The following is a 27,864-nucleotide window of genomic DNA, read 5'->3' as shown; positions in this document are numbered from 1 at the left end:
GTGCGTGTGCATGCACAGGCGTGTGCACGTGCATCGGGACGCGCAGGGTGCCTGCCCCGTGCCGGGCGGGAAGGCCGCGGCACGGGCGTGCCGAGCGAGCCGGTAGCGCTGCCGGCTGCGGAAGGCTCCGGGGGCCGGCGTGGGAGGGTCCTGGCGGGCGGCGGGGGGGATTTATGGCCGCGGCGAGCGGGGAGGGGAGGGGAGGCGGGCGGGTGGGTGCTCCCAGGCGGAGGGCCCCCGCCCCGCTGCCCCCGTGCCGCTCCCCGGGGCCGCCTTTGTGAGGGCCCCGCAGACAGATGGCTCTTTTCTCCCGGCTCCGCTTGCCTCGGAGTTAATCTAATGGCACAAAGCGGTGCGGGTTGGGAGCATCTGCCTGTCTGCCGGGTGCCCCGCGCTGCCTCCCGGTGCCCTTCATTTGCATTCCCGGCTAAGGAGACGCGCCGCGGCGGAGCGGTGCCACGGGCACCAGTCCCCCGGGTCCCCCCCCCGCGCCCGGCCCCGCTCCTGCCTCCTGCCCCCCCTTGCCAGCACCCCGCTCGGGGGTCTGGGCTTCGCCCCCGCTGCACGGAGCCGGGGCGGGCGGGTGGGCGGCCACGCAGCCGCTCTGACGCCGCCGTCCCCCCCGGCTCGTTCCAGGCGGGGATCTGATCCGGGGGCCGGCGCCGCGCCCCGCGCCATGGGGAACTCGGTGAGCAGGCCCAGCTGCCTGGGGGAGAAGAGCCGCCAGCCGGAGGAGCTCCCGCGGGAGCCGCTGCTCCGGGACTGCGGGCCGGATGCGGAGGCCAAGCCGGTGCCGCCGCCGGTGCCGGTACTGCCGGTGGTGATGGAGAACGGCTGGAGCGCGGCGGGCGGCGGCAGTGCCCGGAGCCGGCCCGGCAGCCCCCCGCCGCTGAAGCGCAGCAGCTCGGAGGCGGCGGTGCAGAACGGCAGCGCGGCGTGCGTGCCGCTCGCGGGCCCGGGAGAGGCGGGGGGCGGCGGCAGCGCCGCCTGGACCCCCCCCCGGGCCGGCGCCCCCAGGGCCACCTGGTCCTGGAAGCCCCTCACCACCCGCGAGGTGACGGAGGTGACGGAGGTGACGGAGACCATCGTGACGGAGATCGTGGAGGTGACCGAGTACCCGGCCGGCGAGCCCCCGGTCACCCGGACGGTGACGGCGCTGATGGAGCGCGCGGGGGACCCGGCCGCCTCCGGCCATCCCAACCCCGACCCCGGCCCTGATCCCGGCCCCGATCCCGGCCCCGACCCTGCCGAGGTGACTGCGGGAGCCGCAGGGGTGCGGAGCGTCCGCTTCGGGGCGGCACCGTGTCCCCGGGCCCCGAGGAGCGCGCCGGTCTCGGAGAGCCCTTCTCCGGCACGGGGACCGTGGCGCGGGCACCCCCCGGCTCCTCGGCGCCCGCCCGGCCCCACGGCCACCCCACGGCCCGGCTCTCGCTCGGGCGGCGCTGGCCCGGGCGGCTCAGCCGCGTCTCCCTCGCAGGTGGCCCCGCGGGCCGTGCCCGTCCCGGAGGAGGCGCCGGGCGCCGAGCGAGCCCAGGACACGCCGGAGAGCCTGCTGGCCTGGGTGGCGGACATGGAGGAGCTGGTGAGCAACCAGAAGCCGCCCTCCTCCGAGGTGAAGGTGGCCAAGGCCCAGCTGGAGGAGCAGAAGGTGAGCGAATCCCCAAATCCCCCAGGGATTACGGGCCCGGGGAGCCGGCGGCGAGGGCTCTCCGCGCGGTCTGTGCTGGAAGCGGTGCGGGAGCGCCGGGACCTCCCGGGCCCCTTGCAGCCCGTATCCCGCCCTGGCTCCGGTCCTCTCCGCGCTGGGGGGTTTCGGATGCTCCCCGGTGCTCGCAGGGGCTCGGTGCCGTGGGGCCAGCGACGCCGTCGGCTCCTCGAAGCATCCGCGGGACAGCGCCGGGCCCAGCCCACGTCCCACCTCCCTTGCAGCTCCTGAAACGGCTCCTGGAGGAGCGTCGGCCGCGAGTGGAGCACGTCCTGCAGGACAGACCACCTCCTCCGGCGCACGGCACCGGGACAGAGGCGCTGGAGGAGGGCAGCAGCCTTTCCAGCCTCGCGGAGAAGTGGGGCAAGCTGATGCAGGAGGCCGAAGCCAGGTGGGTCCGCAGCACCCCGTCCCCGTGCCAGAGCTGCTCCGTGCCCGGCGGGCCGCGCTGCCGCTAGGAAAGGAGGCTGTGGCACGCAGGACCCTGCCCACGGCCTCTGCCCGAGGCTTGGAAGGGGGCGGCAGGCTCCGTGCTGCACTGGGATGCTCCAGCGCTGCCTGGGACGGAGCGGGAGGCGCCACGCTTGCCTCCCTCGGATGCAGGGGTGGGACGCTTTGGCGGGGAGTTGGACACCACGCTGGGACGCCGGGGCCGGGGAGGCTTTTCTGGGCAGGCTTCGGCCGTGCCCAGCCCCCGGGATGCCCGGGAAGGGGCGCGTTTCGCTCACCGGCCGCCCCGGCAGGCATGGCTGCCTGGAGCGCATCCTGCCAGCTGCCCAGGGCTTCCAGGAGGCCGTGGACCCCTTCCAGGAGTGGCTCGGCGCCACGGAGCGGCAGCTGGCCCAGCTCTGGAGAGCCGACGGCTGCGTCAGCCGCCTGCAGGACGCCCACCGGCAAATCCAGGTAGGGGCCAGGCTGGGATCGGGGCAGGATCAGGCACCCCGGTGGGGCGAACGCTCCCCGCAGGGCCCCGGAGAGGTGGGGAGCGCCGGGAGCTCGAGCACGGAGCAGCCCGGGAAGGGTGTCCTCTGGCGCAGGATGGAGGAGGGACGGGGCGCACGGCGCCTGCGGCAGCCGCTGCCACGGGACCCTCTCGCGCAGGGCCTCTGCGAGGAGATCCGCGCCCGGCTGGCAGAGCTGGAAGGGGCCCTGGAGAGCGGGCAGCGGGTCCTGGAGATGGTGACAGGCAAGTGGCAAAACGGCGCGGGGAAACTGCGGCACCGCCGGCTTTTGACCGGGGCTGCAAGCATCCCGGCCGGGGCTGGGACCGGGGATACGGGAGAGGATGAGCACGGAGCGCCGTCCCGGCGGCACCAGCACCCAGACGTGTCCCGGGAGCAGGACTGGGCGCTGATGCCGACCGCCTGCCGTGCCGCCGCAGGGGAGGAGGCCCAGCTGGCGCAGGAGAAGATGGAGTCCCTGAGGATGCGGTACCTCATCGTGGGCCAGAGCAGCGCCGACACCATGCACCGGCTGGAGCAGACGCTGGAGGCCTCGTCCCGCGTGGGCACGGCCCAGGAGGACCTGGCCCTTTGGCTGGGCCGCATGGAGAAGGAGCTGGCCTCCTGGGACAGCCAGCACGGCGACCAGGCGCTCCTGGTCAGCGCAAGCGACAGAGAAAAGGTGCAGGACGGGGGGGGACCTGGGGACCGTCCCCCTGTGCCACCCCCCGGACCGCATGACTTGGGGCCTTGCCACCTGCATGGTGGGGGAGACACGGGGGAGAAGGGGACGCTGCCAGGTGGGGTCCGTGCCCACCCTGGGGAGGAAGGTCCTGCTGGGAGCAGCAGCAGATGCACCGAGGAGGCTGTGCCCTGCGGAGGCATCCCCGGTGCGCGTACCGTGTCTCCCGGCCGGGCTGACGGCTCTCGTCCCCGTCGCAGTTCGAGCAGATCCTGGACTCCGAACTCGCCCACTTGGCTGGGCTCGGTGGGCGGCTGGAGGAGGTCAGCCGGGTGCAGCTGGACGCGCAGGCCCTCCGCGCGCAGCTCTCCGACCAGAAGGTGGGTGAGCAGAGCGGCTCTGGGGCGCAGCGGGCTGCCGGGGGTGCACCCTGCAGGTGACCCGCACCTCCGGCAACGCAGGGGTGCCCAGAAAGCACCAGGGATGCCAGGTTCATGTCCCCACCGTGCTGCACTCCCGCTGTGCATGCACGGACCGAGTCACGCTTGTGCGTGGACGTGCTGGCATCCTCCCCTTGCCTGCATCCTTCTGCGCCGTCCCAGCCCCTGTGTGCCCAATGCCCACCGTGCGCACCAACCTTGCCCGCACGCACCCAGATTCCCGTGCACCAGTGGCCCTCCCTAGACTCCCACTCCACATCTCATGTCAAAAATCCATGCAAAGTGGGGTGCTCAGCCCAGCTTGGCCACAAGAGGGAAAGCCCTGGGGGCAGCTCTTTGGTGCAGGGAGCAGCAAATGAAGCTACCAGGCTTGGCAGCGCCCATCCTTGGGCCTGGCCCGCGCGTGTGCTCCCCGAGCTGCACCTGCCTGGACAGGAGCACTTGCCGGGGATCGGGGTATGGAGAGCGGCTGGGGTTTGGCTGCTCGTCCCCTCGCAGAGGGATGTCTGCGCTGGTCAGAGGATCGGCCGGCCGATGGGTCTCTCGCGGTGTCTGCGCTCCTGGGCGCGGGTGCACGCGGCACCGGCAGAGCCCTGCTTCTGCCGAGCTCCCCGGCAGCTGCGCGCGCCGCTCCCCAGCCGGGGCAGCAGGACCTGGCGCCCACTTGCCTCTGTCCCCCAGCTGCTCTCTGCTGAGATCCTGCACCACCGGGGACTGGTGGAGCGTCTGCTGGGGATCTCGGACCCGCTGCTCCAGTCCTGCCCCGAGCCCCTGCAGCAGCACCTCCAGGTGAGCAGCCCTCCGGGCACGGGCGCTGCACAGCCGAGGGCTCCTCCGCTCCACAGGGCACCAGCCCGCGTGGAGGAGCTGGCCAGGACCAGCCAGCCCGGGACGTGCGTCCGGAGCTGCGCAAGCGCTGGGCGCGATGTTCCGGTTTGAGCCAGGGTGCCTGCTGGGGAAGGGCCGTGGCCGCGTCCTCAGCCCGGCCGCAGCGGGACGCCCCGGCGCGCCTGCCCCAGGTGAGCCGCGTGTCTCCGCAGCCCTCCGTGCAGGCGCTGCGGGAGCGCGCGGAGCAGCTCTTCCTGCGGAGCGGGGCCTGCACCGTGCAGCTGGAGCACACCCAGTCCTTGCTGGCCCAGTTCTCCGAGGCCCACGACGAGCTGTTGCCCTGGCTGGAGGAGACGCAGGTCATAGGGGTGCAGCTTTCCCCGAATGCCATCAGCTACGAGGCCTTCAAGGAACAGCAAGCGCTGCTGCAGGTGAGCGGCTGCGACGGCCCCAGCCCGGGCACGGGAAGGCGAAGGCAAAGGGGATGGAAGGCGAAGGCGAAGGCAAGAAGAAGGGGAAGGGGGACAGGCAGGGGAGGTCCTGGTTAGCGGGCGCAGAGGGGATGCAGGAGACCCCGGTGCAGGGAGGAGCAGCCCGGTGGGAGCCGGAGGGGCGAAGAGCAGGGAGCACTGCTGCAGCACTGCAGGGCTGTGGGAACCTGGCACCTAGCACCATCCATCGGGAGCAGAACCACGGCATGGGCAGCACCGGGGTGTGCCGGGACACGTCCGTGCACGCGCCGGCCCTGGGCTCTGCTCCCACTGCCCTCCCTCTGCCCTCAGTGCCTGCGGGAGGCGATCGCCGAGCACCGGCCGCTGATGGGGAAGCTGCAGCGCATCTCGGCCCAGCTGCTGGAGCTGAGCCCGGAGCAGGGCGCCCCGTTCCAGCGGCGCTACCAGGAGGCCGAGGAGCAGTACGGCTGCATCCGCGAGCGCGTGCGCCAGGCAGCCGCGTTGCTGGAAGACGCCCTCCCGCGCTACAGCCAGGTGCGGGGCCGGCGCCGGGGAGCTAGCGTCCCCCAGGGCTTTCCCTCAAGTGACCGGGCTGCTCCTTCGGCAGCTGACCGAGCGCATGGACCTGCTGCTGGAGTGCCTGGAGCGGCTGCAGAGCCGCCTGCAGACCCCGCTGCCCGTCCACGGCGACGCGGCCCACCTGCGGGAGCAGATCCGTGAGAACAGCCTGGCCCTGGCGGAGCTGGAGAAGCTGGGGGTGGCGCTGGAGAGCGTCCAGGCGCAGGGCACCGAGCTGCTGGCCAGCATGCAGGCAGCAAACTCCGACGCCGCGGCGAGAGGTACCCGCACCCCCAGCCCCACGGGCGCCTGTGTGTGCGCGCGGGAGCGAGTCCCCGTGCCCGGGGCGTGCGGAGTGTCCCGGCGGGGCCATGCCCTCGAGCGCGGGGCTGGCAGTGCCCGGTCCCTGCCGGCGCCCCAGAGCCCCCCGGGCCCAGCGCCGTCCCCCTCGCGCCCCGCAGTGATCCAGGAGCGCACGGCCCGGCTGCTGTCGCAGTGGGGCTGCCTGCGGCGCCGGTGCGAGGAGCAGGAGCGCTGGCTGCGGGAGCTGCTGGCGCTGGCCGACCGCTTCTGGCACGGCCTCTCCGACCTGGCCCTGACGCTCAGCGACACCCAGCAGCTGGTGCTGGGCCTGGAGGAGGCCGGCGTCGAGCCTGAGTCCGTGCGCACGCGGCTCCGCACCATGCAGGTACCGGGTGGGGAGGGGGCCCGCGCTGGCCCGGGAGCGGGGGGTCAGCGCTGAGCCCTGTGCCGTCCCATCCCGTCCCGTGCCGTCCCATCCGCAGGCGCTGCGGGAGGAGATCGACTCCCTGCAGGGCGACCTGGACACGCTGGGCATCCTGGGCGTGGAGCTGATGTCCTCCTGCGGGGACCCCGACAAGCCCGACGTCACCAAGAGCCTGGACGATGTGAGTGTCCCAGCGGGGCGGTCTGTCCTGTGCCAGGCGGGCGGGCGTGCATCCGGCAAGCGGCCACAGGGTGCCACTCGCGGGCACAGGGCGCGCGAGGACGGGGCGTCCCCGAGCTCGGCTGCCCTGGGGATGCAGGGTCAGCGGTCCCAGGGAGCCCCTGGGGGCGGCGTCCCGGGGATCCAGGGTCGGGGGTCCCGGGAAGCCCCCAGGGGCGGGCATCCTAGGGATCCAGGGATGGTGGGCATCCCGGGGATCCAGGGATGGGGGCCTAGGGAGCCCCTGGGGGCAGCATCCTGGGGATCCAGGGTCGGAGGTCCTGGGGACTCCAGGGTGGGCGTCCCAGGGATCCAGGGGCAGGGGTCCCAGGAAGCCCCTGGGGTGGGCGTCCTGGGGATCCAGGGTCGGGGGTCCCAGGGAGCCCCCAGGGGGTGGACATCCCGGGGATCCAGGGATGGGGGCCTGGGGAGCCCCTGAGGGCAGCCGTCCTGGGGATCCAGGGTTGGGGGGCCTGGGAAGCCCCTGGGGTGGGCGTCCCGGGCCGGTGTCCTTGCAGGAGGGCCCGCGTGCCGCTGACCCTCGCGCCCTGCCGCAGCTCTACTCCTCCTGGCACAGCCTGAACAAGGTGTGGACGGAGCGGTACGCCCGCCTCGAGGAGCAGCTCCAGGCCTCCCTCAGCTACCAGGAGGCCATGCAGGTGTGGGGCGCTCGGGGCCGGCCCGCGGCACCCCGAGCGTCAGCCCCGCGCCGTGGGGCGGGCGGGGGCGTCCCCGGGCACGGCTGCGTGCTGGAGAGCGGCTGGCGGGGCTGGAAGCCCGGTGGTGGGGCTGGCTGGGCGACGGGGCCGGCTGTGCCGCAGGGCTATGGGGCGGGGGGCTGGCCGGGCCTGGGGGGGGCCGTGTCGTGGCGCAGGGCGACGTGCCCGCGCCGAGGTTCGCTTGCACGGGTGCAGCCCCGCGCTCCAGCCCTCCATGGGCCCTGCTCGGGTCCAGCCCCATGCCTGGCCGCGGGGCTGCAGGGCGCAGGGGCGAGCGTGCCGCGGCGCTGGCTGCCCCCGAGGGTCGCAGCAATGCAGAGGGGCCGGCGCGTCCGGCACGGGCTGGGGACAGGGTGCGGGTCTGGGAGCCCCCTGACCCCGCGGCCCCCTCCGTCGCAGCGGCTGTTCGAGTGGCTGGACGCGGCCGAGCTGCGCATCGCGGAGGAGTTCCTCGTCGGCGGCGACCTCGACATGGTGCAGCAGCAGCTGGCGGAGCTCAAGGTGGGTCGTGCAGCAGGATGCAGCCCCCAGCCCGGGGGGCGGCGCGGGGCAGCCCGGAGGGGCCTTTCCCAGCAGCGGGGTGAGAAGGTGCCCCAGCGCTGGACGGCGCTGGTGCCCCCAGGGCCCCTGCTCATGGTCGGCGCGGGGTGGCTGAGCCCCTGCTCACCTGCATGGACACCAGGGTGGGGGGCTGCCCCAAAGCTGCCCCAGACAAGCAGGGCCCCGCGCTCTCCACGAGGAGGAGCTGCGGGCCCGGGAGAGGGCAGGTACGCCGTGCCGGGCTGTGCGGTGCCAAGCCACGAGGAGCTGTGCCAGGTGGTGCCGTGCCATGCTGTGCCGCGCCATGCCATGCTGCACCCAGCTCTGCCATGCATGCTGTGCTGTGCAAAGCCACGTTGTGCTATGCAAAGCCGTGCCATGCAGTGCCATGCCATGCCATGCTGCACCCAGCTCTGCCATGCATGCTGTGCTGTGCAAAGCCACGTTGTGCTATGCAAAGCCATGCCATGCTGTGCCATGCCGTGCTATGTTGTACCCAGCTCTGCCATGCATGCTGTGCTGTGCCGTGCCAAGCCATGCCATGCTGTGCCATGTTGTGTCGTGCCAAGTCAGGCCATGCCATGCCATGTCATGCCATGTTGTACCCAGCTCTACCATGCGCACCATGCTGTGGCACGTCTTGCTGTGTCAAGCTGTGCCATGCTGTGCCGTGTTGTGCTGTGCCAAGTCAAGCCATGTCAGGCCATGCTATTCCACGTCATGCTGTACCCAGCTCTACCATGCGCGCCATGCTGTGGCACATCTTGCTGTGCAAAGCCATGCCGTGCTGTGCCATGTTGTGCAAAGCCATGCCAAGCTGTGCCATGCCATGCCATGCCGTGCCATGCTGTAGCCAGCTCTGCCATACGTGCCATGCTGTGCCATGTTGCACCATGCCAAGTCAAGCCATGCCCTGCCTGGGGGCGCAGCAGGCCCCGGGCTCGTGCACGGGGCTGGGGCTTGCGAGCGGCCCTGCTCACAGCTGTCCCCGGCAGGAGTTCAAGAGGGAGCTCTACCAGTGCAAGGTGGACGTGGAGAGCCTGCGGCACCAGGCTGGCCCGGGCAACGCCGGGCACGGAGACCCCCCAGCGCCGCTCAGCGACTTCCGCCAGCGCTGGGACCACCTCGAGGAGGAGATAGTCAGTCGCCAGGTGGGCGAGGGGCCTCGGCCGCTGTGGGGTCGCTCCTGGCATGGCACGTGCTGGGGTGGGCACTGCTCGCACGGGTATGGGGGTGATCAGGGGTCTCTGGGAGGTGATGATGGGGCCTGAGCTGTTTGTCTCGGTTCTGCCACGGGCATGAGGCGAGAGCCAGAGCAAAGTGGGTGCGTGGTGCTGCACAGGCACTGGGTGCATGGTGCTGGGCGCTGGGTGCATGGTGCTGCACAGGTGCTGGGTGCATGGTGCTGGGCACTGGGTGCGTGGTGCTGTGCAGGTGCTGGGTGCGTGGTGCTGGGCACTGGGTGCATGTTGCCATGCAAGTGCATGGTGCCTGGGCAGAGCTGGCAGTGTCCCATGCCGATCCTGCCCCTTCCCTCCCGCAGCACCAGCTGGAGGCGGCTCTGCTGGGCCTGGGGCAGTTCCAGCACCAGCTGGAGGAGCTGCTGCAGTGGCTGTCGCGCACCTCCGAGCAGCTGCAGGGCCCGACCCTGCTGCGCCTCGACCTGCAGAGCTGCGAGATCGAGCTGGCCAAGCACAAGGTGAGGGCGGCAGCCGCCGGGGCTGCCTGCACGCCGCATCCTGGCAGCGCTCTGCCTGCTGGCCCCGGCCGTCGGCCGCGTGGGGGCTGGGGGCTGGTGGCAGCGGGCAGGACACTGCCTCGGTCCCCCGGGCCCTGCCTGTAGGACGCAGCCCAGCCCCACTGCACAGCCCAGCCCCATTGCACACCCATTGCACGCTCATTGCACGCTGTGGTCCTCCTGCCCCACGGCCCCACTCCTGCCCCCCACCTGCAGGCGCTGCCCTGCCCCACGGCGAGCCAGCGCGTCCCTGGGGTGACGGCGCTGCGGTTCGGGGCGGGCAGCGTGAGAACGCGTCTCCTCCCGCGGTGACAGCATGGAAGAAATGAGTCGTCTGCGCGTCTGCGGGGAGGCAGCGAGGGCTGCAGCCGGCCCCGCTCTGCCTCCCCGTGCCCGGGCACGCTCGCGCACGGTCTGACGCAGGCAGCGCCGCGCTGCACGGTGCTGCGGGCGCACGAGCGTGCCCCAGCGCCTCGCCTGCCGGTCCCCTCCTCTGCCCCGTCCTCCTGGCATGCTGCTCCCCGAAGGGAGCCTGCACGTGCCGTGCCGTCCCCTGCTGCAAGAGGGGCCCCGTGGGTGCCGTGGGGCGGGCAGGGCAGTGGGCTGGTGCATGACCGGGCAGCGCGTGTCCCCGCAGGTGCTGAGGAACGACGTGATGTCCCACGCCCGCACGGTGCAGTCCGTCAACGAGGCCGGGCAGGGCTTGCTGCTCTCCAGCCTGGGGGAGAGCGTGGAGGGGCTCCAGCGCAGCCTGCAGCAGCTCAACCAGCGCTGGGACGCGGTGCAGAGCGAGACCGAGAGCCGCCAGCTGGAGCTGGAGAACAACCTCAGCCAGGTTTGGGGGCTCCGCGGCCGCCGTGCGCCGGCGCTCGTGGGGCGCCCCGAGCCCCAGCCTTCGCCTCCCGCCAGGTGCAGGACATCACGCTGGAGATCACGGAGCTGCTGCAGTGGCTGGAGCACGTGGAGCTGCAGCTCTTCTTCTCCAAGCCGGCCTGGGGCCACCCGGACGCCACCAAAGAGAAGCTCGCCGAGCACCTGGTGAGCCCCGGGGGCTGTGCCGGCTGCCCCGCGCTCCCCCGGGCTGCAGAGCCCTCCCGCGCCCCGGCTCGCTGGGAGACCCTCTCCCCTGCCCCATGCCGACTGCCGGGGCAGAGCCGGAGCCCCCCGGGGCGGCAGCGCCCGGCGGTAACGCCCCGGGTCTCCCCCCGCGGCCTCTCGGCAGGAGCTGTGCAAGGAGATGGAGTCGAAGCAGCACGCGTACAACGGCGTGCGGGACCGGCTGCAGCGCCTGCTGGCCTCCTGCCGCGCCGCCCGGCCCTGCAGCACCGAGCACAGCCTCCGCATCCTGGAGCAGAAGTGGGAGAGCGTCTACGCCGAGGCGCAGGAGAGGAAGGTGTGCGGGCAGGGGCTCCGTGCCGCCCGCCCGGGGGCCGGCACCCGGCTCCGGGGGCTGCGGGCGTCGCGCCGCCCTCTCCGCCAGCGCCTGCCTCTGCTCGCAGGAGTGCCTGGCGGAGGGGCTGACGGCCGCCACCGAGTTTCACGGCGCCATGCAGGACCTGCTGTGCTGGATGGGGCGCGCGGAGGAGATCCTCGGCTCCCCCGCGCCGCCCAGCTTTGTGCTGGACACCGTCACCGCGCAGATCCAGGAGCACAAGGTGAGCCCGCGGGGATGGGAACTGCCCGGAGCGCCCGCAGGAACAGCCTGGAGCGGGCGGCGAGCCCTCTGCCCCACACCGGCATCTCCCAGGGATGTCTCCGTGCAGCCGCACTGGGACTCGGCCCCATGCCCCCGGCCCCGGTCTGGGCTGTGCTCCCTGCATCCCACCCTGCCCTCGGAGGCTTTCCCTGCCCCAGTCCCTCTGCACGCCCCAGCTCCGCCTGGCTCTCCCGCAGGCCCTGGTGAAGGAGGCACACGCTCACGGGGAGAAGCTCAGCGGCCTGGAGGCTGTTGCGTCTCGCCTGAAGGACTTCAGCCGGAAGCAGGACGGCGCTGTGATCCAGAACCTCGTGCTGACGGCCAAGGAGCGGCTGGCCAAGGTGCTTCAGCGGACCTCGGAGCGAGGAGCGGCGCTGGAGGAGGCCCGCAAGCGCACCAAGCAGGTACCCAGCAGCAGTGCCACGGCACCCGGGTTTTGCAGGGAGCTGCTCCGGAGCATGGGCCGTGCTTCTCCGGTCCGTGGTCCGTCCTGCCCCGGGGTGGGGGCCAGGCTGCTCCAGTGCCAGGGCCATGCTTCTCCACCCTCTGAGCGGTCCTGCTGCAGCAGGGTTGTGCTGCTCCAGCACGTGCGCCTGGCGTGTGGGACACGGTGCTCCGGTGCATGCACTGTGTGCCCCTGCCCGTGGTCCGCACTGCAGCAGCTCACGGGCCACGCTGCCCCGGCTCGTAGCCCGGGCTGCTCCGGTGCAACGCGCGTCCGTTCCCGTCACACACCTCTCCCCTTCATTTCAGTTCAGCGAGTCCCGGCGGCTGCTCCTGGACTGGATGGACGAGGTGGAGCAGACCTTGGAGGTGCCCCACGACACTGCCACCAGCCAGGAGGAGATCAAGTGCCAGCTGGCTGAGCACAAGGTGAGCTGCCCGCCCCGGCTCCCCTGGCCCCTGCCAGCCGCGTCCAGCGGGATGCGGGGCCTCAGCTGCACCCGGAGCCGCGGCTGCACGCCGGCATGCTGCGACGCCTTTCCAGAGCCGTGGGAGGCAGGAGTCGGCGCCGGGGCCGTCCGCGTCCCGGCCGCCGGGCTGTCTGACCCCTCTGCCCGCAGGCTTTCCAGAAGGTGCTGCGCTCCAAGCGGCCCGTGTACGAGGCCACGCTGCGGAGCGGGCGGGCGCTGCGGGAGCGAGCCCAGCTCCCCGAGGACCTGCAGCCGCTGGAGGAGCTGCTGGGGGAGCTGAAGGAGCGCTGGGACGCCCTGTGCAGCCGGGCTGTCGAGAGGTGAGGCGACTCCTGCGTTCCGCTTGCACGGCGCAGCACGGCCCGTCCTCCCCGGGCACCCATCTCCCTGCTTTGGGCACCCCTGCAGGGTGCAGCCAGGATCCGTCCCTGGCCAGGGGTGAGCGCAGGCACGCGGTGCCGCGATGCTGCACGGGCCTTTCCCTGCATCCGCACGTGCACCCGTGCCTGGGGCACCAGGGATTGCCGCAGGGATTGACCATGGGCCGTTGCCTTCCAGGCAGCACAAGCTGGAGGAGAACCTGCTCTTCTCGGGCAAGTTCACGGACGCGCTGCAGGCTCTCATGGACTGGCTGTACCGGGCTGAGCCGCAGCTCAGCGAGGACGTGCCCGTCGGAGGGGACCGGGACCTGGTCAGCGACCTCATGGACAAGCACAAGGTCGGCGTCGCGGGGCCGCGCGCTGCTGCGCGGGGAGGACCCTGCGCTGGGAGCGACAGCAGCGCGGCCCCAGGGTGCTGCTCGCAGCCCGGTGCGCCCCAGGCTCCGCGCCAGTCCTGCCCGTCCCGCGTCCCGGTGCAGGACCGGAGCCGCGTGCTCCTGTCCCACCACGCGCAGGAGTCCCAGCACGGGCCCTTCCCACACCCAGATCTGCCCCCGCTTCACCGGAGCCTGCGCGCCCGGTGCCGGGGCAGTGCCCTTGGGGAGCAGGCAGGGCGGCTGTGGCCCCCGGCGCCTCCCACCCGCTCCCTGCCCCGTCCTTCCCCAGGTTTTCCAGAAGGAGCTGGGCAAGCGAGCCAGCTGCATCAAGATGCTGAAGCGCTCGGTGCGAGACCTGACCCGCGGCAGCAGCAGCGTGGACTCGCAGTGGCTGCAGAGGCAGATGGAGGAGCTGAGCACCCGCTGGGACCTGGTCTGCAAGCTCTCCGTCTCCAAGCAGGCCCGGCTGGAGGCGTCGCTCCGGCAGGTGAGAGCGGCGGTGCCGGCGGGGAGGCTGCAGCACGTGGCCTGCGCGGCGGTGCCGGCGCCCAGGGCGCCGCGTGCGGTCCCAGGCTCCGCGTGCGGCCGAGTATTGCAAGGCGCCCGTGTGGGGTGCGCGGGGCAGGGTGCCGCGCTGGCGCCCGGGGCTGCGGGGTGCTCGCTGCGCTGGGTGCCCGAGGCGGCGCGGGACGGTGTGTCGCAAGGCGCCGCTGCGGGTGGCCGTGTTGCAAGCTGCTGCAGCTGCACACGTGCACGCATCTTCCCTGCCCGCCGGGGTTGGGGCCGGGCGGCGAGCAGCTCTCCCGGGGGGTCCGGAGCTGCGCAGCGAGTCGCCCCGTCGGGAGCAGGGGCTGGGGGACCGGCGCACGGGGAGCAGCTGCCAGGCGGGTGCTGAGCGGGTCCCCGCTGTCCCCGGCCGTCCCCAGGCAGAGGAGTTTCACACCCTGGTGCACGCCTTCCTGGGGCACCTCTCCGAGTCGGAGAAAACCCTCAAGTACGGCGTGTTCCCCGAGGAGGAGGCGGCGGTGCAGGAGTGCCAGCGCCAGCTGCAGGTCAGCGCACGTCCCTCGAGGGCCGGCCCCGTCCTCGCCCCGAGCCGTCCCGCGGCCTCCCGTCCCGCCGCAGGCTGGGCAAACCCCGTCCCCGTCCCCCTGCTCTTAGCCCCCCTGCTCGCCCTGACCGCGTTTCGAGGCTGATCTCCAGCCGTGGGGCTTCCCTGCCCACCCCCCCCCATGGCCTCCCTGCCGGGCGCAGGTGGGTCCTTCGGCCGCGGGTGCTCGGGGGGGCTGCGACCCCCGGCACCCAGGTCCCGCGCTCCCCCCAGGAGCTGATGAAGTCCCTGCAGTGCCAGCAGCTGGAGCTGGAGTGCATCACGTCGCTGGGGGAGGAGATCCTCGCCACCTGCCACCCCGACTCCGTCATCACCATCAAGTCCTGGGTCACGGTGGCCAAGAGCCGCTTCCAAGAGGTGAGCTGGGCGCCCCCGCTCCGTCCCCCCCTCTCCGTCCCCCCCCCCGGCAAAGAGGCACCGGCGTCTGGATGAGCACGGCCCCGCGCGCTTCCCATCACAGGGACCTCTTGGGAGCAGCCCTCCGACTGGCACCTTTCCGGGAGCAGGGGGACACTCGGCCCCTTCCTCGGCTGGCTCTGAGGCCGGACGGGTCCTCACTCCCTGCATCCCCTCGCTCCCACCCTGTCCCTGCCCTGGTGCCACCCAAGGGTTGTCTCCGGTGGCAGCGGCAGCCAGGGCCTCTCCTGTCCCGCTCAGCCGGTGGTGGCTCGTTCCCAGAGCCGAGCATGTGCAGGATGCCAGCAGGGCATCCCCGGAGGGAGAGCAGCGCTCAGGGATTCCCGGGATTCCCACCCGGCTCGAGAATGCCTCGCGCCCCCGGGAGGGAGCCGAGCCGGCAGAGCATTCCCAGCTCTCCCTGAACGGGTCTGACGGGTTCTGGCCGATCCCTCCTCTTTGTCTGCACAAAGCAATTAGTTTGCACACCTAATCGGGATCGGGATCTGCGCGGAGGCACGGAGCCGCCGCCACCGTGCCACCCTCGGGGCTGCCCCCCCCCCCAGCGCCGCTGCAGGAGGCAGCGAGCACGTCCGCGGCCGCACGGTCCCCGGACCCAGCACAACGGTCGCTGCCTGCAGGGACAGGCGTAGGGCTGCTGCTCGGAGCACGGCTGGGTGCAGGGACCCCATGGCACGCGTGGAGCAGAGCCCTCAGCCCTGCCCGGCTGGACAGCATGCATCTGCCTGGGGTCCGTGTTCCCATCCCGCGTGCAGGCGTGCATCTGCCTGGGGTCCGTGTTCCCATCCCGTGTGCAGGCGTGCATCCGCCTGGGTTCCGTGTTCCCATCCCACATGCAGGCGTGCATCTGCCTGAAGTCCGTGTTCCCATCCCGTGTGCAGGCGTGCATCTGCCTGGGGTCCGTGTTCCCATCCCATGGGCAGGTGTGCATCCGCCTGGGGTCCGTGTTCCCATCCCACGTGCAGGCATGCATCTGCCTGAGGTCTGTGTTCCCATCCCGTGTGCAGGCGTGCATCTGCCTGGGGTCCGTGTTCCCATCCCATGGGCAGGTGTGCATCCGCTTGAGGTCCGTGTTCCCATCCTATGTGCAGGCGTGCATCCGCCTGGGTTCCGTGTTCCCATCCCACGTGCAGGCATGCATCTGCCTGAAGTCCGTGTTCCCATCCCGTGTGCAGGCGTGCATCTGCCTGGGGTCCGTGTTCCCATCCCATGGGCAGGTGTGCATCCGCCTGGGGTCCGTGTTCCCATCCCGTGTGCAGGCGTGCATCTGCCTGGGGTCCGTGTTCCCATCCCATGGGCAGGCGTGCACCCGGCCAGGGTCCCCGTTCCCGTCCCGTTGCAGGGGGGCCGTGGATCCCCCTGGGCAACACTGGCTGTTCCCTGGAGCGAGGGCCCCTTGGCAGCCAGTCGCAGCCGTGCCACTGCGGACGCCGGCGGTCGGCAGCGCTGCAGCGGCCCCGTGGCCCTGCCACCAGCCCGTGCCACCCATCCCCGTCCCCCCTGCTCGCAGGTGCTGAGCTGGGCCCAGCAGCAGGGCGAGCGGCTGCAGGCGCAGACGGCCAGCCTCGCTGCCGAGCGCGAAGAGATGGCCCAGCTCATCGACTGGATCACGGCCGCCGAGGAGGCGCTGAGCCTGCGGGACCAGGAGCCGCTGCCCGAGGACGCCGAGCAGCTGGAGGAGCTCAACGCCCAGCACGTGGTACGGGACCCTGGGCCCCGCTCCCTGCCCGGATGGGGCCACCCCGTCCCCCTCCGTCCCCCCATCGCCCCACCTGGCACGTGGGGCAGCGCTTGACCCGGCCTGCAGCTGCGCAGCCCTTCTGCATTGCCGGTCGGCCACGGTGTCCCCGAGTGCTTTCGGGTGCACCAGGATCATGCCAGCAGCCGCAGCCCGGACCCGGCGGGGGTCGCGATGCAGGAGCATCCTGGGCAGGATGCTCGCCTGCCCCGGCCGGGTGTCTGGGCACTCGGGGACCGCCGGCATGGCCGGGGCGCTCACTGCCGGCGCTCTCGCCGCAGGTGTTCGTGGAGGAGCTGAACCGCAAGCAGCCCGATGTGGAGAAGGTCACCAAGAGCTGCAAGCGGAAGCTGGCCGCGGAGCTGGGCCCCCCGGCTACCCGCCGGCTGGCCACGCGTAAGGACCCCCCGGCTCCCCGCCTGCACCACGCCGTGCCCGGTGCCCCGCGCCCTGCCCTCACTCCTCTCTCCGGGTGCCGCAGGGCGCCGCAGCGCGGGGAAGGCGCAGGGCACCCCGGCGGTGCCGCTCGGCGGGCTGGAGCCCCAGACGCCCCTCATGGCCCAGCTCCTGCACCGCTGGCAGCAGCTCTGGCTCCTGGCCCTGGACCGGCAGTACCGGCTGGAGACGGCCCTGCAGCGCCTGCGAGAGGTAGCGGCGGCCCCAGCGCCGCGGGGATGCTGGGGCAGCTCGTTGGGGTTGCTGCAACGGGAGCCCCCGGACCGGGCCGGATGCAGCCGGAGAGCTGTCCCAGAGCCTGTCCCCATGCATCCATCCGGGTGGGAGCAGGCAGAACCCGTCCCTGTGTGCCCCTCTGGGCAGATCCCATCCCTGGGCATCCGTCAAGGCAGGAGTGGCTGGATCTGTCCCCGTGCATCCCTCCAGGCAGGAGCAGCCGGATCCGTCCCCGTGCATCCCTCTGGGTGGGAGCAAGCAGATCTGGTCCCCATGTGCCCCTCTGGGCAGGTCCCATCCCTGGGCATTCTTCTGGGCAGGAGCAGCCAGATCCCATCCCTGCATGTCCTTCTGGGTGGGAGCAGGCAGATCCCGTCCCCGCGTGCCCCTCTGGGCAGATCCCATCCCCGTGCATCCCTCCGGGCAGGAGCAGCTGAATCCCATCCCCGCGTGTCCTTCTGGGTGGGAGTGGGCAGATCCCATCCCTGCAGACCCCAGGCGGCTGAGAGCCGGCGTTGCTGCCGGCCACCTCGGCAGGTCGGTGCCGGGAGCGCTCCGGCCGCACGGCCTCACGGCCAAGCCTGGACACGGTCCCGTGGGGCGAAGCGCGCGACCCACGGCAGCAGGCGGGGGGTGCACGGGGCCTTTCCTGCTGGGGTGTTCATTCCCGCCCGTGCCTCTCCGAGCTGGAGGAGTTCGCTCACTTCGACTTCGGGGTCTGGCGGAAGCGTTACATGCAGTGGATCGGCCAAATGAAGTCCCGCGTCCTGGACGTTTTCCGGGGCATCGACAGGGACCAGGATGGACGCATCAGCCAGCGGGAGTTCATCGAGAGCGTCCTCGCCTCCAGTGAGCGCGCCCGGGCGCCGCGGCGGCATGGGGGGACGTGGGGCCGAGGTCCGGGCTCGGGGGGCTGGCGCACCCCACGGCGCTTCTCCCCACGTCCCGGCTTTCCCAGGAGCATGGGATACCGCTCTTTCGGCAGAGGCGTGGGCTGCGCTGGGAAAGATGTGGAGGGATGGGGCTGGCAGCTGGGGATCCCCCTCGGAGGAGTCCAGGGCTCAGTGCTGGTGCTGGCGAGGCTTGGACCGGCCGGCAGGGATGGGGTGCGTCCCCTTCCCGGCGGGGCTGAGCGTCCTCCGTCCCCACCAGAGTTCCCCACCAACCTCCTGGAGATGAAGGCCGTGGCGAGCATCTTTGACTTGAACGGCGACGGCTTCATCGACTACTACGAGTTCGTCAGCGCCCTGCACCCCAACCGGGACCCGCTGCGCAGGACCGCCGACGCGGACCAGATCCAGGACGAGGTGCGGCCGGGGGTGCCGCGGAGGCGAGGGGCGGCGCCGGGGGGGAGCACGGGGCGGGCGGCTGGGCCGGGGGCCGGCAGGACCCCGCAGGTCTGACCCGGGCGGGCTGTTTTCCAGGTGAACAGGCAGGTGGCCCAGTGCAACTGTGCCAAACGCTTCCAGGTGGAGCAGATCAGTGCCAACAGGTACCGGGTAAGTGCTGCCCCGCGCTGCCTCCACCTCCCGCCCCGCTGCTGGGGCTGCGCCATCGCCCTGGGGGCTGCTCTGACCCCCTGAACGCAGCCTGTGCCGTGCGGGATCCCCACTCCCCCTGTTCCCCCACCCCGGGGGCTGCTCCAACCCTGTGCACGCAGCCTGCACTGTGCGGGATCCTCGCTACCCCATTCCCTCATCCCAGGGCTCCTCCGACCCCGCGCACACAGCCTGCGCCGTGTGGGATCCCCGCTCCCCCCGTTCCCTTGCCCCGGGGGCTCCTCCGACCCCATGCACGCAGCCTGCGCTGTGCAGCATCCCTGCTCCCCCATTCCCTCATCCCGGGGCTCCTCCGACCCTGTGCACGCAGCCTGCACCATGCAGGGTCTCTGCTCCCCTGTGCTCAGGGCTCCCTGCTCCCAGCCCTTCTGCAGCAGCAAGGACAGGGCACGTCCCTGCGTCCTGCGTGCACATGGGATCCCTGGCCCTGGGTGGACACGGGAGGTGCCCGGCCAGCCTGAGCGACCGCTCTCGTTTCCATATCCCCTGGTGCAAAAGCACCCCCTTCTCCATCCCACCGACTCCGGAGCTCCTTTCCTGCGTGCCGCAATGGCGCGGAGCCCTGCCCTGCCCCGACGCCCCGCGTGCCCCCTCGCCTGCCCCCAGCCCTGCGCCACGCTCACGGCCGGCTCCTCCGCAGTTCGGGGAGTCACAGCAGCTGCGGATGGTGCGGATCCTGCGCAGCACCCTCATGGTGCGGGTGGGCGGCGGCTGGATCGCGCTGGACGAGTTCCTGGTGAAGAACGACCCTTGCAGAGGTGCGCACAGCTCGCACGGCGCGGCGTCCCGCGGCCGGGCACCTGGGGGCTGGGGATGCCCAAGGGAGAGGTGCCCCGGGCACCCCCCGGATCGCACCCCCTGGCTCCGGGCTCCGGCATCGCGGGACCCCCAGCACCGGCCCCGCTCACGGCCTCCATCGTCCCCAGTGAAGGGAAGAACCAACCTGAAGATCAACGAGAAGTACCTGTCCCCAGATGCCTTCGGGGCCGCCGCGGCCAAGTGCGCGGGGAACCAGTCGGCCCCCTCCTCCAAAGTGCTGTCGCCGAGCCGCTCCAACTCCAGCCTCAGCCTCTACAGCAGCGCCTCGGCCCCCAGCAGCCCCCTGGCCAGGAAGGTGAGGTTGGGGGCCGAGCCCCCCCCCCCGAGCCCGCCGGTGCCGGGGGCCGGCAGCCGCTGACCCCTCTGCCTCCGCAGTCCGTGCTGCGGCGGACGCGCTCCGGAGACCGGTGTCCCCGCTCCCGCGGCTCCCTGCTGCCCGACGGGGCCGAGCTGCAGTTCGCGGCGGCCGAGGAGAGCCTGGACGCGGCACCGCCAGGTGAGGGCTGCGCCGCCGCGGGGGGCTGCCCCCCGCCACGGCCGGGACGGACGCACGCGTGCCGGCGCCGCTGAGCGCTCTGCCGCATCCCCCCGCTTCCTTCCAGAGCCGCCCGACGGGTCCCCGCCGGAGCGCTGCAGCCCCTGCCGCTGAGCACCCTGCGGCCGCCCGGCCCCGCGCGCGGCCCCTCGGCCGGCCCCACTCAGGACTCTCCGCCCCGAGGACGGAGGACGGCGAAGCGGCTCGGGCGCCCGCTGCTGCGCCCCGCGGGGCCCCCGGCCGAGGGCGGCCGCCCCCCCCCCCTGCATCCCGGCCCGGTGCTGCGGCCCCGGCGCGGCGCCCGTGCGCAAGGGCTGCGCTGTCTGTCCGTCACCCGTCCCGCTGGGCCTGGCCCCAGCTTATATGCAAGCCCCCCCCCATCCCTGACACACACCAAACTGCCCCCAGGCTCTAGCTGGCATGGCCCCGGCCCCGGCCCCGCTCCGGCCAGGTGGCACCTGCAGGGGCCCCGTGCAGCGCTGCCCCGATGTGCGTGGGGACCCTGTGCAGCGCTGCCCCCGTGCACACGGGGACCCTGTGCAGTGCTGCCCCAGTGCACGCAGGGACCCTGTGCAGCACCATCCCGGTGCACGCAGGGGCCCTGTGCAGTGCCGCCCCGGTGCACACAGGGGCCCCGTGCAGCACTGCTCCGGTGCGTGCAGGGACCCCGTGCAGCGCTGCTGAGCACCCTGCAGCCACGGGGCGAGCCAGGGCTGCCGCAGCCCGGACGGCCCAGACAGGCCCTGCCCGCTCCCCCGTGCAGTCACGGCTGCTGCCGGTGCCCCCGGCGCTGGCGCTCGCTGGCCGGGAGCCCCCAGCCCGCAGCCGGCGCCCCGAGGCGGAGTGGCGGGGCTCTGCAGCCAGGTGCCGGGGCCCCTCGCCGGATGCAGAGCCCCATTTCTGGTGCTAACCCTCACCCCTTTGGCCTTCGGTGCGCGCGCCTGGGGCCCCGGCGCCCGGCTGCCCCCCGCCCTGGGGGGCCCCGCGGCCGGAGCCCCCGTCGCACTGCAGCATCCCTCCGGCAGCAGGGCCCCGCCGACGCATGTTCACCGCCACCCCGCTAACCGGACAGCAGTAGAGCTGAATGTAACCCTGGCGTGGGCACGGCCCCGCCAGCCACAATAAAGAGTAGATTTCTTTTTCTATAAGCACCTGGGGCTCGCTGCGGTCTGTCTGTCCGCGCGCGCTGCCTGCAGCGGGGTGGGAGGACTGCGGCAGCGCAGCGACGCGTCGCTCGAGCGCGGGGCTGGGGCGAAGGGGCGCCGCGGCCGGGTGGTGCAGGGAGGCGCAGCCAGGCTTGGTGCTTTGCAGACCGCCGGAGCCTGCACGCGCTTCCCGGCACGGCGGCACACGGGGCCGCGGCTCCTCCGTGCCTGCCAGCTCCCCGCCGCCCCACGCTTGCCCCACGGCCGGTGCCACCGGCGGAGACGCGCCCGGCGCCGGACCAGCGGCTGGCGAGCTCGGCGGGTCGCAGCGGGTGCCAGCAGGCACCGTGCCGTGTTGCCTCCTTTCCGGGGAAGCATTGCTAGGATTCCTGCCGTGCGTCACCCGGCCGGCGCCTCTGCCTGGGGCAGGGGGCCGGGCTGCGTCGCGCCCCGGGCCGGCAGCTCTGCGGAGCCGCGCTGCGTTCGGGCTGCGCTTCTCGGCCCAGCCGCCGGGCACCCGGCAGCGGCCGTGCAGCGGTGCCACCATCCGCACGCCCGGTCCCGCACCGGACCCGCTGGGTGCCGGCTCTGGCGATGCCATTGGGGACAGGGATGCAGGGCCTGGGGAGGGAGCAGGGCCTGGTGGTGCCGGAGGGGGGGACACGGGCCAGGCACCGCAGCGGGAGCGCCTGTGGCACGGCCCTCACCCGGCACCGTCCCGTGTCGGGGGACAGGACCAAGGCCCTGTGCACTGCAGTCGCTGTGGCCCTGCCCTGATCCCCTGCCGGGGTTTGGGCTTTTGCCTGGCCGCGTCCTCCCTTGACCGTGTCCTGCTGGCTGGCCGGCTGTGCCTGCCTGGCTTTCGGTCCCATTTCTGCACTGTTGTCCCCTAAAACCACCTCTGCGCTCCTTATTTTTTCCCCTCAACAAATTTCCTCTGCATCAGATTGCAGCCAGAGAGGGGGCAGGTCTGGAAACGTGCCGGAGCCCGCCTGCGCCGGGGCCTTTCCCTGCCAGGCTCAGGCGGAGGAGCTGCTGCAAACGCCCCTCGGTGCCGTAGGCAAGCCGGGGCCACCTCGTCCCTGCGGCTGCCAGCCGCCCCTCGAGGGCCGCGCTGAGCCCTGCCGGTCTCAGCGACGGAGCGGCACATCCGTCGGCACGTCCTGGGACGGTCCCCGCAGCGCTGCCGGCGCGGGCAGGCACCGCCGACACCGATTGCGCTGCGCATTCCTCTCGCCCTTCCCAGCCGGGGGAACACGCCCGGCAAACCCGGCACCAGCCTTTCTCAGCTGCATCCCGAGCCCCAGGCCCTGGAGCCGGCCCAGGAAGCAAAGCCGGGAGGCGCGGGGTGGCCGGGCGCAGAGCCCCGCACGGACATGCCCACGGCGGCAGCTGCAGCCCCCCCAGGGCCGGAGCGGGGGCAGGAGCGGGCAGGCGCTGCGCGGCTCGGTGTGCAGGGACACGGGTCCAAGGCGCGTGGATGCAGGCGTGCGCCAGCGAGGGGGAGGCACGGTGCCACCCCGTTGCCCAGCGCTGTGACGCTCGTCCCGCCGGTGGGAACGCGGGAGCAGACCTTGCCCGTCCTGCGCAGCCCCACACCGGAGCCGCGCTCCGGTTGCTTAATCCCACCCGACGAGGCGTCTCGCACCGCCCGGGGCGGACGGCCGCGCTCCCTCCAGCCCCGGGGTGCACAACCCAGCTCGCGGTGCCGTACCCTGGGGTTTCTTGCTCCCCGCACAGTTGGATCCCCGGGCTGCTCTGGCTCCCGTCGGCAGGCACGGAGGGCTCCCTGCCTGCTGCGTGCGCCCGCGGCCCATGCAATGCCCTTGCCCAACCCGGCCCTCGTCTGCCCCGTGCCCGGCGGAACAGGGCAGGAGCCCCCGGGCTGGGCAGAGCCTCTGCCCAGCTCAGCTCCTCATCTGCCGGCCCCGATCCCAGCCTGGGTGAAGCACGGGCTGCGGGTGCCTGCGGAGCTGGAGGCAACGGCACGCTGGGGACACGGCTAAGCGGCTGCAGCCTGCTCAGGGCACACGTGGCGGCAGGTTGGCGGCTTTGGTGCCACGCAGGTTGGTGTGCATGCACCGTCCCTGCTCTTGTGCTGTTTGGAGCTGGGGTTCGGGGCCAGAGCTGGGCCTCTCGCTGCACCTCTGCATGCCCGTGCATGTGCGCACAGCCACTTGTGTGGCACACGTGTGCACAGCTCTGCTTGCGCGTGAGCACCCATTTTCACCTGAGCGAGAGTGCTTGTTTGTGCATGGGTGGGTGCCGGTATCACACAGCAAAACCCCAGCAGGCGTCTCCCAGCGGTGAGCTCACGTCTGGCCCGAGCCCCAGGCGTGCCATCCCTGCCCGGCTGGCGATGGGCAGCGCTTCCTGCGCCGCCGCCTCCCTTCCCCTTCCTCCGCACACCCAGAGACAAGGGCCGCGCGGCAGTCACGCCGCAGCCTCCTTTTCCTCCTCGCCCTGCCCCAGCTCCCGCTGGACGGTGCCACCAGCGGAGCTCGGATGCGCTCCCGAGGCTCCGGAGCCGCGGGGCTGCGTGCTTTGCAGCCGGCGCAGGCAGAGCCGGGCTGGCTGGGAAGGGGCTGAGGGCTGGGGGTCACAGCCTGCACCGCGGAGGGTCAAAGCGCGCGGGGCACCGGGGCCTCCGCGGGCCTGGCCGGCTGCAGGGGGGACAGACGGGCGCAGCGCAGGGTGGACATGCAGCGCAGGGAGGACGTGCACACGTGCAGCCAGCACCGCTGTCCTGCGAGGCACTTCCCGCCGACGCCCCGAGGTCACTCACGCAGGGAATTGCTGAGACCGTCTGCGCAAGTTCATGGCTGCCAGCCTTTGCACAGCATCCTCTTTCCTGTCTCATTAAGGCTTCTCCCTGCCAATTAAAGCCTAGGTATCACCCGGTGTGGTTGTGGTTTATCTGGATCCAGGCTGCCGATTCCCACACTGATACCGGGCTCTGCTCCCTGCAGTTCGCCGCCCCTCCCACGGGAGCCGGTTTCCTCCCAGCTCATCGTCTCGCAGTCGCCACACCAACCCTTTTCCCTGGCACCTATATTTTGGCCGCTGCTTCAGCCCATCCTGCAAACAAAACTTCATCCTGCTCAAACGGAAGCCAAACGCTTCCTGCCCAGGGTGCCCGGTCCAGACCGGTGAACACGGCCACGGGCCACCGCAGTCTGATGCCGAAGAGTGGCCGGGACGTCCCGCGCTGCAGCTGCTCAGCCAAGGGCGTCTCCGCGCTTCCCACCGCTCGTGATTTCCTGTGCAGTCCCTGCAGCCAGGCGTGATTTCCGCGGCAGCGGACCTGCACCCACCAGCCCCTTCCCGTGGTACCTGAGCCATCTGTGAACCACACGATGCTCCCGCCTCCTTCGTGCGTCCTCCAGCCCGAGCTCCCCATGGCTGTTTTCCAGGGCTGCTCCCTCTCTGGCTTTGGCACAGCGTGTCTTGCACAGATGTTATCACACCTTTCTCCAGAGGGATTCCCCGCTGTTATGGCTCAGGTCCACTTTGCCGGCTCAGGGTGAGACGTTCCCACCTCGGCCTTCACCTGATAGGACAGACTTTGGCGGGGAACAGCTCCCGCAAAGCACTCCTGCTTTCCATTGCTCAGCCAAAGCCACACTCTTCCTCGCACAGACACAAGTTTTTGCATGCCCAGGCCAGGCCAGCACTCGGTGCAGACTGTCCAGCCAAGGGCGTCCCACAGCCAGGACCATGAGCAGCACCTGCTTTAGCCTCCTCTGTGCTTCCTCCTGCTCATCCCCCCATTCACATTGGCATTGCTTTCTTTAGCAGTTTGATGAGAGGCAGCTTTACTTCTGCACGCTTTAGGATAAAAAGCTCATGGGAAGCTGAAGAGACCCAACAGCGCTGCTCCCCTCAGCAGATCCATGGGTGCCGGGATTCGGCTGACGCTTTCCACCTGCTACGTGTCAGGAGACCTGACATCGCTGAGACGACTCTGCCCGGATAAGGCCTGCGATAAGGACTGAGGAGTCTGCCCACCACCAGCATCTCCCATTCCTCTGACCAGAAGCTGCTGCTCTGCGACGGCAGCAGCTGCTGGGGCCCGGTTTGAGGTCCACCACAGCGCGCTCTTGGCTAAACCTGAGACCAGGTGATTCCTTCTTAGCAATGCACAGCTGAAGCCCCTGTTCTGCAGCCTCTGCCTCTACTCAGGCCAGTGCAGAGCATTAATCTTGTCCCTGGGCCCCCCTGTGCTCCTCAAAGCCTCGCCGCTGGGCCTCGCTGCGTCCCGGTTCCAGCTTCACCCACCAAATAACGCGGGTTTCCCACTGCCGGACACCTCCTGCAACACTGAGAAATCGCGTCCTGTCGGCTTCCCCCATGCTTTGCTTCACCTGAGCAAGCTGCTCTGCAACCAGCCGGGCCCCCTTCAACCCCGCAACGCCCGACAGGCGGCCAGCATCCCCCAAAACCTCCAGCCAACAACTGCCACTCGCAAACAGGGGGAGATTCCCAGCCCAGGTGACTCCTTTTAAAAAAAAATAAGATGTTTTGGTTAAGCTACATGTGGCTAGTTCAAATGCATATGCATGAATTACAGCCTCACGCTATTACTAATTGCTGTAACCAGACCTTTCCTATGCATTTCAGCAACTTGCCAAAAGCAGCAAAAGCAAAACAGCATAGACAGGTGTAGCAGAAGAACAACACGGCCCGGCACAGCCCGGCACAGCCCGGCACAGCCCAGCAGGGTTGTCAGTCCCTGCAGCGAGCACCAGCACTGCGCGGGGCAGGAGGCCCCGGTCCCCACGCTTGCACCTCTTCGGCATGGCAGGACCAGGTCCCCCTCGGCCACCCGCGCCAGCTCCCTGGTCCCTGGTGAGCCATGTGCTGCTGACCCGGTGCCTGTGCCGTGATTGCCCCCGTTGCTGCCCTGGGACTGTCCCCGCTGCCCCTCGGCCGCCCGGGACAGCCGATAGCCCCAGCCCTTTTACTCCCCATGTCCCTGCCATGGGCACTGCAGCCCCCCCCCGCTCGCCTGCACGCCATCGTCTCTCCGGACCTCATGGAGCAACTGCTTGTTGCTGCTGGGTTGCATATATATATATATATATATATATATATATATATATATACACACACACACACACATATACGTGCAGCTGCATATGCCACTGCGACCATAACAGCAGCTTTGTGCTGCACTGCTGCGCAGCGCTGTCCTGCAGCCACCGCGCCACCATCCTGCGTTGTGGCTGTGACCCGCCGGAGGCAGCAGCGGTCATGAGCCAATGGGCCAGGCCCTTCCCTACCGGGAAGCCCCGCGGTGCCGGCACTGCTCCGACATGTCCGTGCCAATCCCCTCGCCACGGCAAACCACAATCCTTTCTCCTTTGCACGAATGCTCCCCAGGCGACACTTCCACGGAAGCCGCAGCCTGCGCTCGGGCGGCCCCTCCGCCCAGCCGCGTTGCCGGAGGCGCCCTGCCCTCGTACGGACCCTGCGGAGGTCCTGCTCGGGCATCGCCCTGCGGTGCCGGTCCTGCAGGGCACAGGGAGCCCTGCCTGGGCTTTCCGCCGTGCCGGTCCCTGGGGGCTGCCCCACATGCACCGTGCCACCGGGGCTCGGTCCCCCCTGCCGGGCCCATCGGGGACGTGTCCCCGCCTCGCCGCGTCCCCGCAGCACCGTGTCCCGCCATGCTGCAGGCTCTGAGGCCGGCGGGCCGCTCCGTGCCAGGTGCCCGGGATCCCGCCTGGATACCGGCACCTCTCCAGACAACACACTCCCACATGCCATAAACATCTTGCCCAAGCGTCGTACACCCCTTCTTCCTCGGCACGTGCCCCGCCGGGCTGGCACCGGGCGGTGGAGCGCCCCGGCGGCGCCTGGGTGCTCCGAAGGGTCCCGTCCCCGGGGGAAGCACTTGCTGCCGGGCTGCACGGGGGTCGGCGGAGCACCCCGGCGCCGGCAGCGGAGCGGAGATGGTGCTGGGGATGGAGCGGGGTGATCAGCACCCGGAGCCGCCGTGGGTGTGGGGCCGAGCGCGGGGCCGGTGAGAGGCGTGGGGCCAGGTGACAGAGACAGGGCAGGGGCGTTTGGGTGGCGTTGGGCACATTCGGGGCAATACGGGCCCCACCTGCGCATCCAGGTCAGAAAACAGGCTGGGGGCGAGGTCGGGGAGAGCAGGGAAGGGGTCGCCGCGGCCAGGAGGGCAGCGAGGTGGGCACGGAGGTCCCCCCTCTCCGTTATCCTCGGCGGGGCAGAGCCGGGGCGGGGGCCGGCACCACGAGCCCCCCCGGCCGCCCCCGGGACCGGCCCCTCTCGGCTGCCGGGGCGGCGGAGGCGGTGGCGGCGGCGGGGGGGGGGAGCCGTGGGGCGGCGGCGGGCAGCCGTGGGGCGGCACCTGCGGCGGGGGCCGGGCCGCTGTGTCATCCCGGGGCGGGGAACGGCCGGGTTTTAAACCTGCCGCCGGGCGGGCGGGGAGCAGCGGCGGGAGCAGCGGCGACGCCAGTACCTGCCGGGCTGAGACCGTCCCGCGACCGCCGGCGCAGGTAGGAGGGAGCCGCCGGGCCGGGCCGGGACTGGAGCTGGGGTCGGGGTCGGGGTCAGGGACCGTGGGGCAGTGGCGAGCGCGGGGCCGGGACAGGGACAGGGCCCGCGGGGCCGTGGCCAGGGCTGGGACTGGGGTCGGGACTTGAGTCGGAGTCGGGACCAGAACCGGGGCCGGGGACCGCGGGGCCAGGGATCGCGGAGCCACGGCACTAGGACCGGGACCAGGACCGGGACCGGTGCCGGTGCACGAGGACCGACCCCCGCGGCCGGGGCCGGGTGACAGCGGGGCCGTGGGGCGCCCGCAGCCGAACGCTGCCGCCGGAGCGATGCTGGAGCCCGAGCCCGGCTCCGGGGAGGGCGCTGCCTGGGGAGACGCCGAGGGGCAGGGGGTGCCGTGACCCCTGCGAGCAGGGTAGGAGCCCAGGCTGCG

The 27,864-nt window shown here is 71.6% G+C and overlaps 1 protein-coding gene across 2 annotated transcripts; it reads left to right on the top strand.

Moving 5' to 3' along the window:
- Window positions 1–641: 641 nt before the first annotated feature.
- LOC106492941 (microtubule-actin cross-linking factor 1, isoforms 6/7-like) lies at window positions 642–20,019 on the top strand. Of its 2 annotated transcripts, none has more exons than XM_067290044.1 (38): window positions 642–1,105; window positions 1,478–1,648; window positions 1,930–2,096; window positions 2,449–2,608; window positions 2,807–2,891; window positions 3,087–3,328; window positions 3,589–3,708; window positions 4,450–4,557; window positions 4,809–5,027; window positions 5,379–5,582; window positions 5,656–5,887; window positions 6,068–6,294; window positions 6,392–6,514; window positions 7,110–7,211; window positions 7,671–7,772; window positions 8,807–8,962; window positions 9,355–9,510; window positions 10,187–10,384; window positions 10,459–10,587; window positions 10,772–10,942; window positions 11,049–11,204; window positions 11,443–11,649; window positions 11,999–12,118; window positions 12,310–12,479; window positions 12,718–12,877; window positions 13,206–13,403; window positions 13,843–13,968; window positions 14,241–14,384; window positions 15,955–16,143; window positions 16,464–16,578; window positions 16,664–16,830; window positions 17,541–17,703; window positions 18,007–18,161; window positions 18,279–18,353; window positions 19,054–19,171; window positions 19,340–19,527; window positions 19,608–19,728; window positions 19,835–20,019. In XM_067290044.1, exons 1-38 carry the CDS (start codon window positions 677–679, stop codon window positions 19,879–19,881), a joined length of 6,120 nt encoding a protein of 2,039 aa, XP_067146145.1. In that variant the 5' UTR covers window positions 642–676; the 3' UTR covers window positions 19,882–20,019. The 2 variants fall into 2 exon arrangements, with proteins under 2 accessions (XP_067146145.1, XP_067146144.1); XM_067290043.1 differs by having other exon boundaries at window positions 642–1,252.
- Window positions 20,020–27,864: the final 7,845 nt, after the last annotated feature.

The sequence above is a fragment of the Apteryx mantelli genome, chromosome 2 (assembly GCF_036417845.1).
Source record: "Apteryx mantelli isolate bAptMan1 chromosome 2, bAptMan1.hap1, whole genome shotgun sequence".
Classification (NCBI taxonomy): Eukaryota; Metazoa; Chordata; class Aves; order Apterygiformes; family Apterygidae; genus Apteryx; species Apteryx mantelli.
The sequence above is the reverse complement of the archived record's forward strand: the minus strand, read 5'-3'. Positions and strand labels throughout refer to the sequence as shown.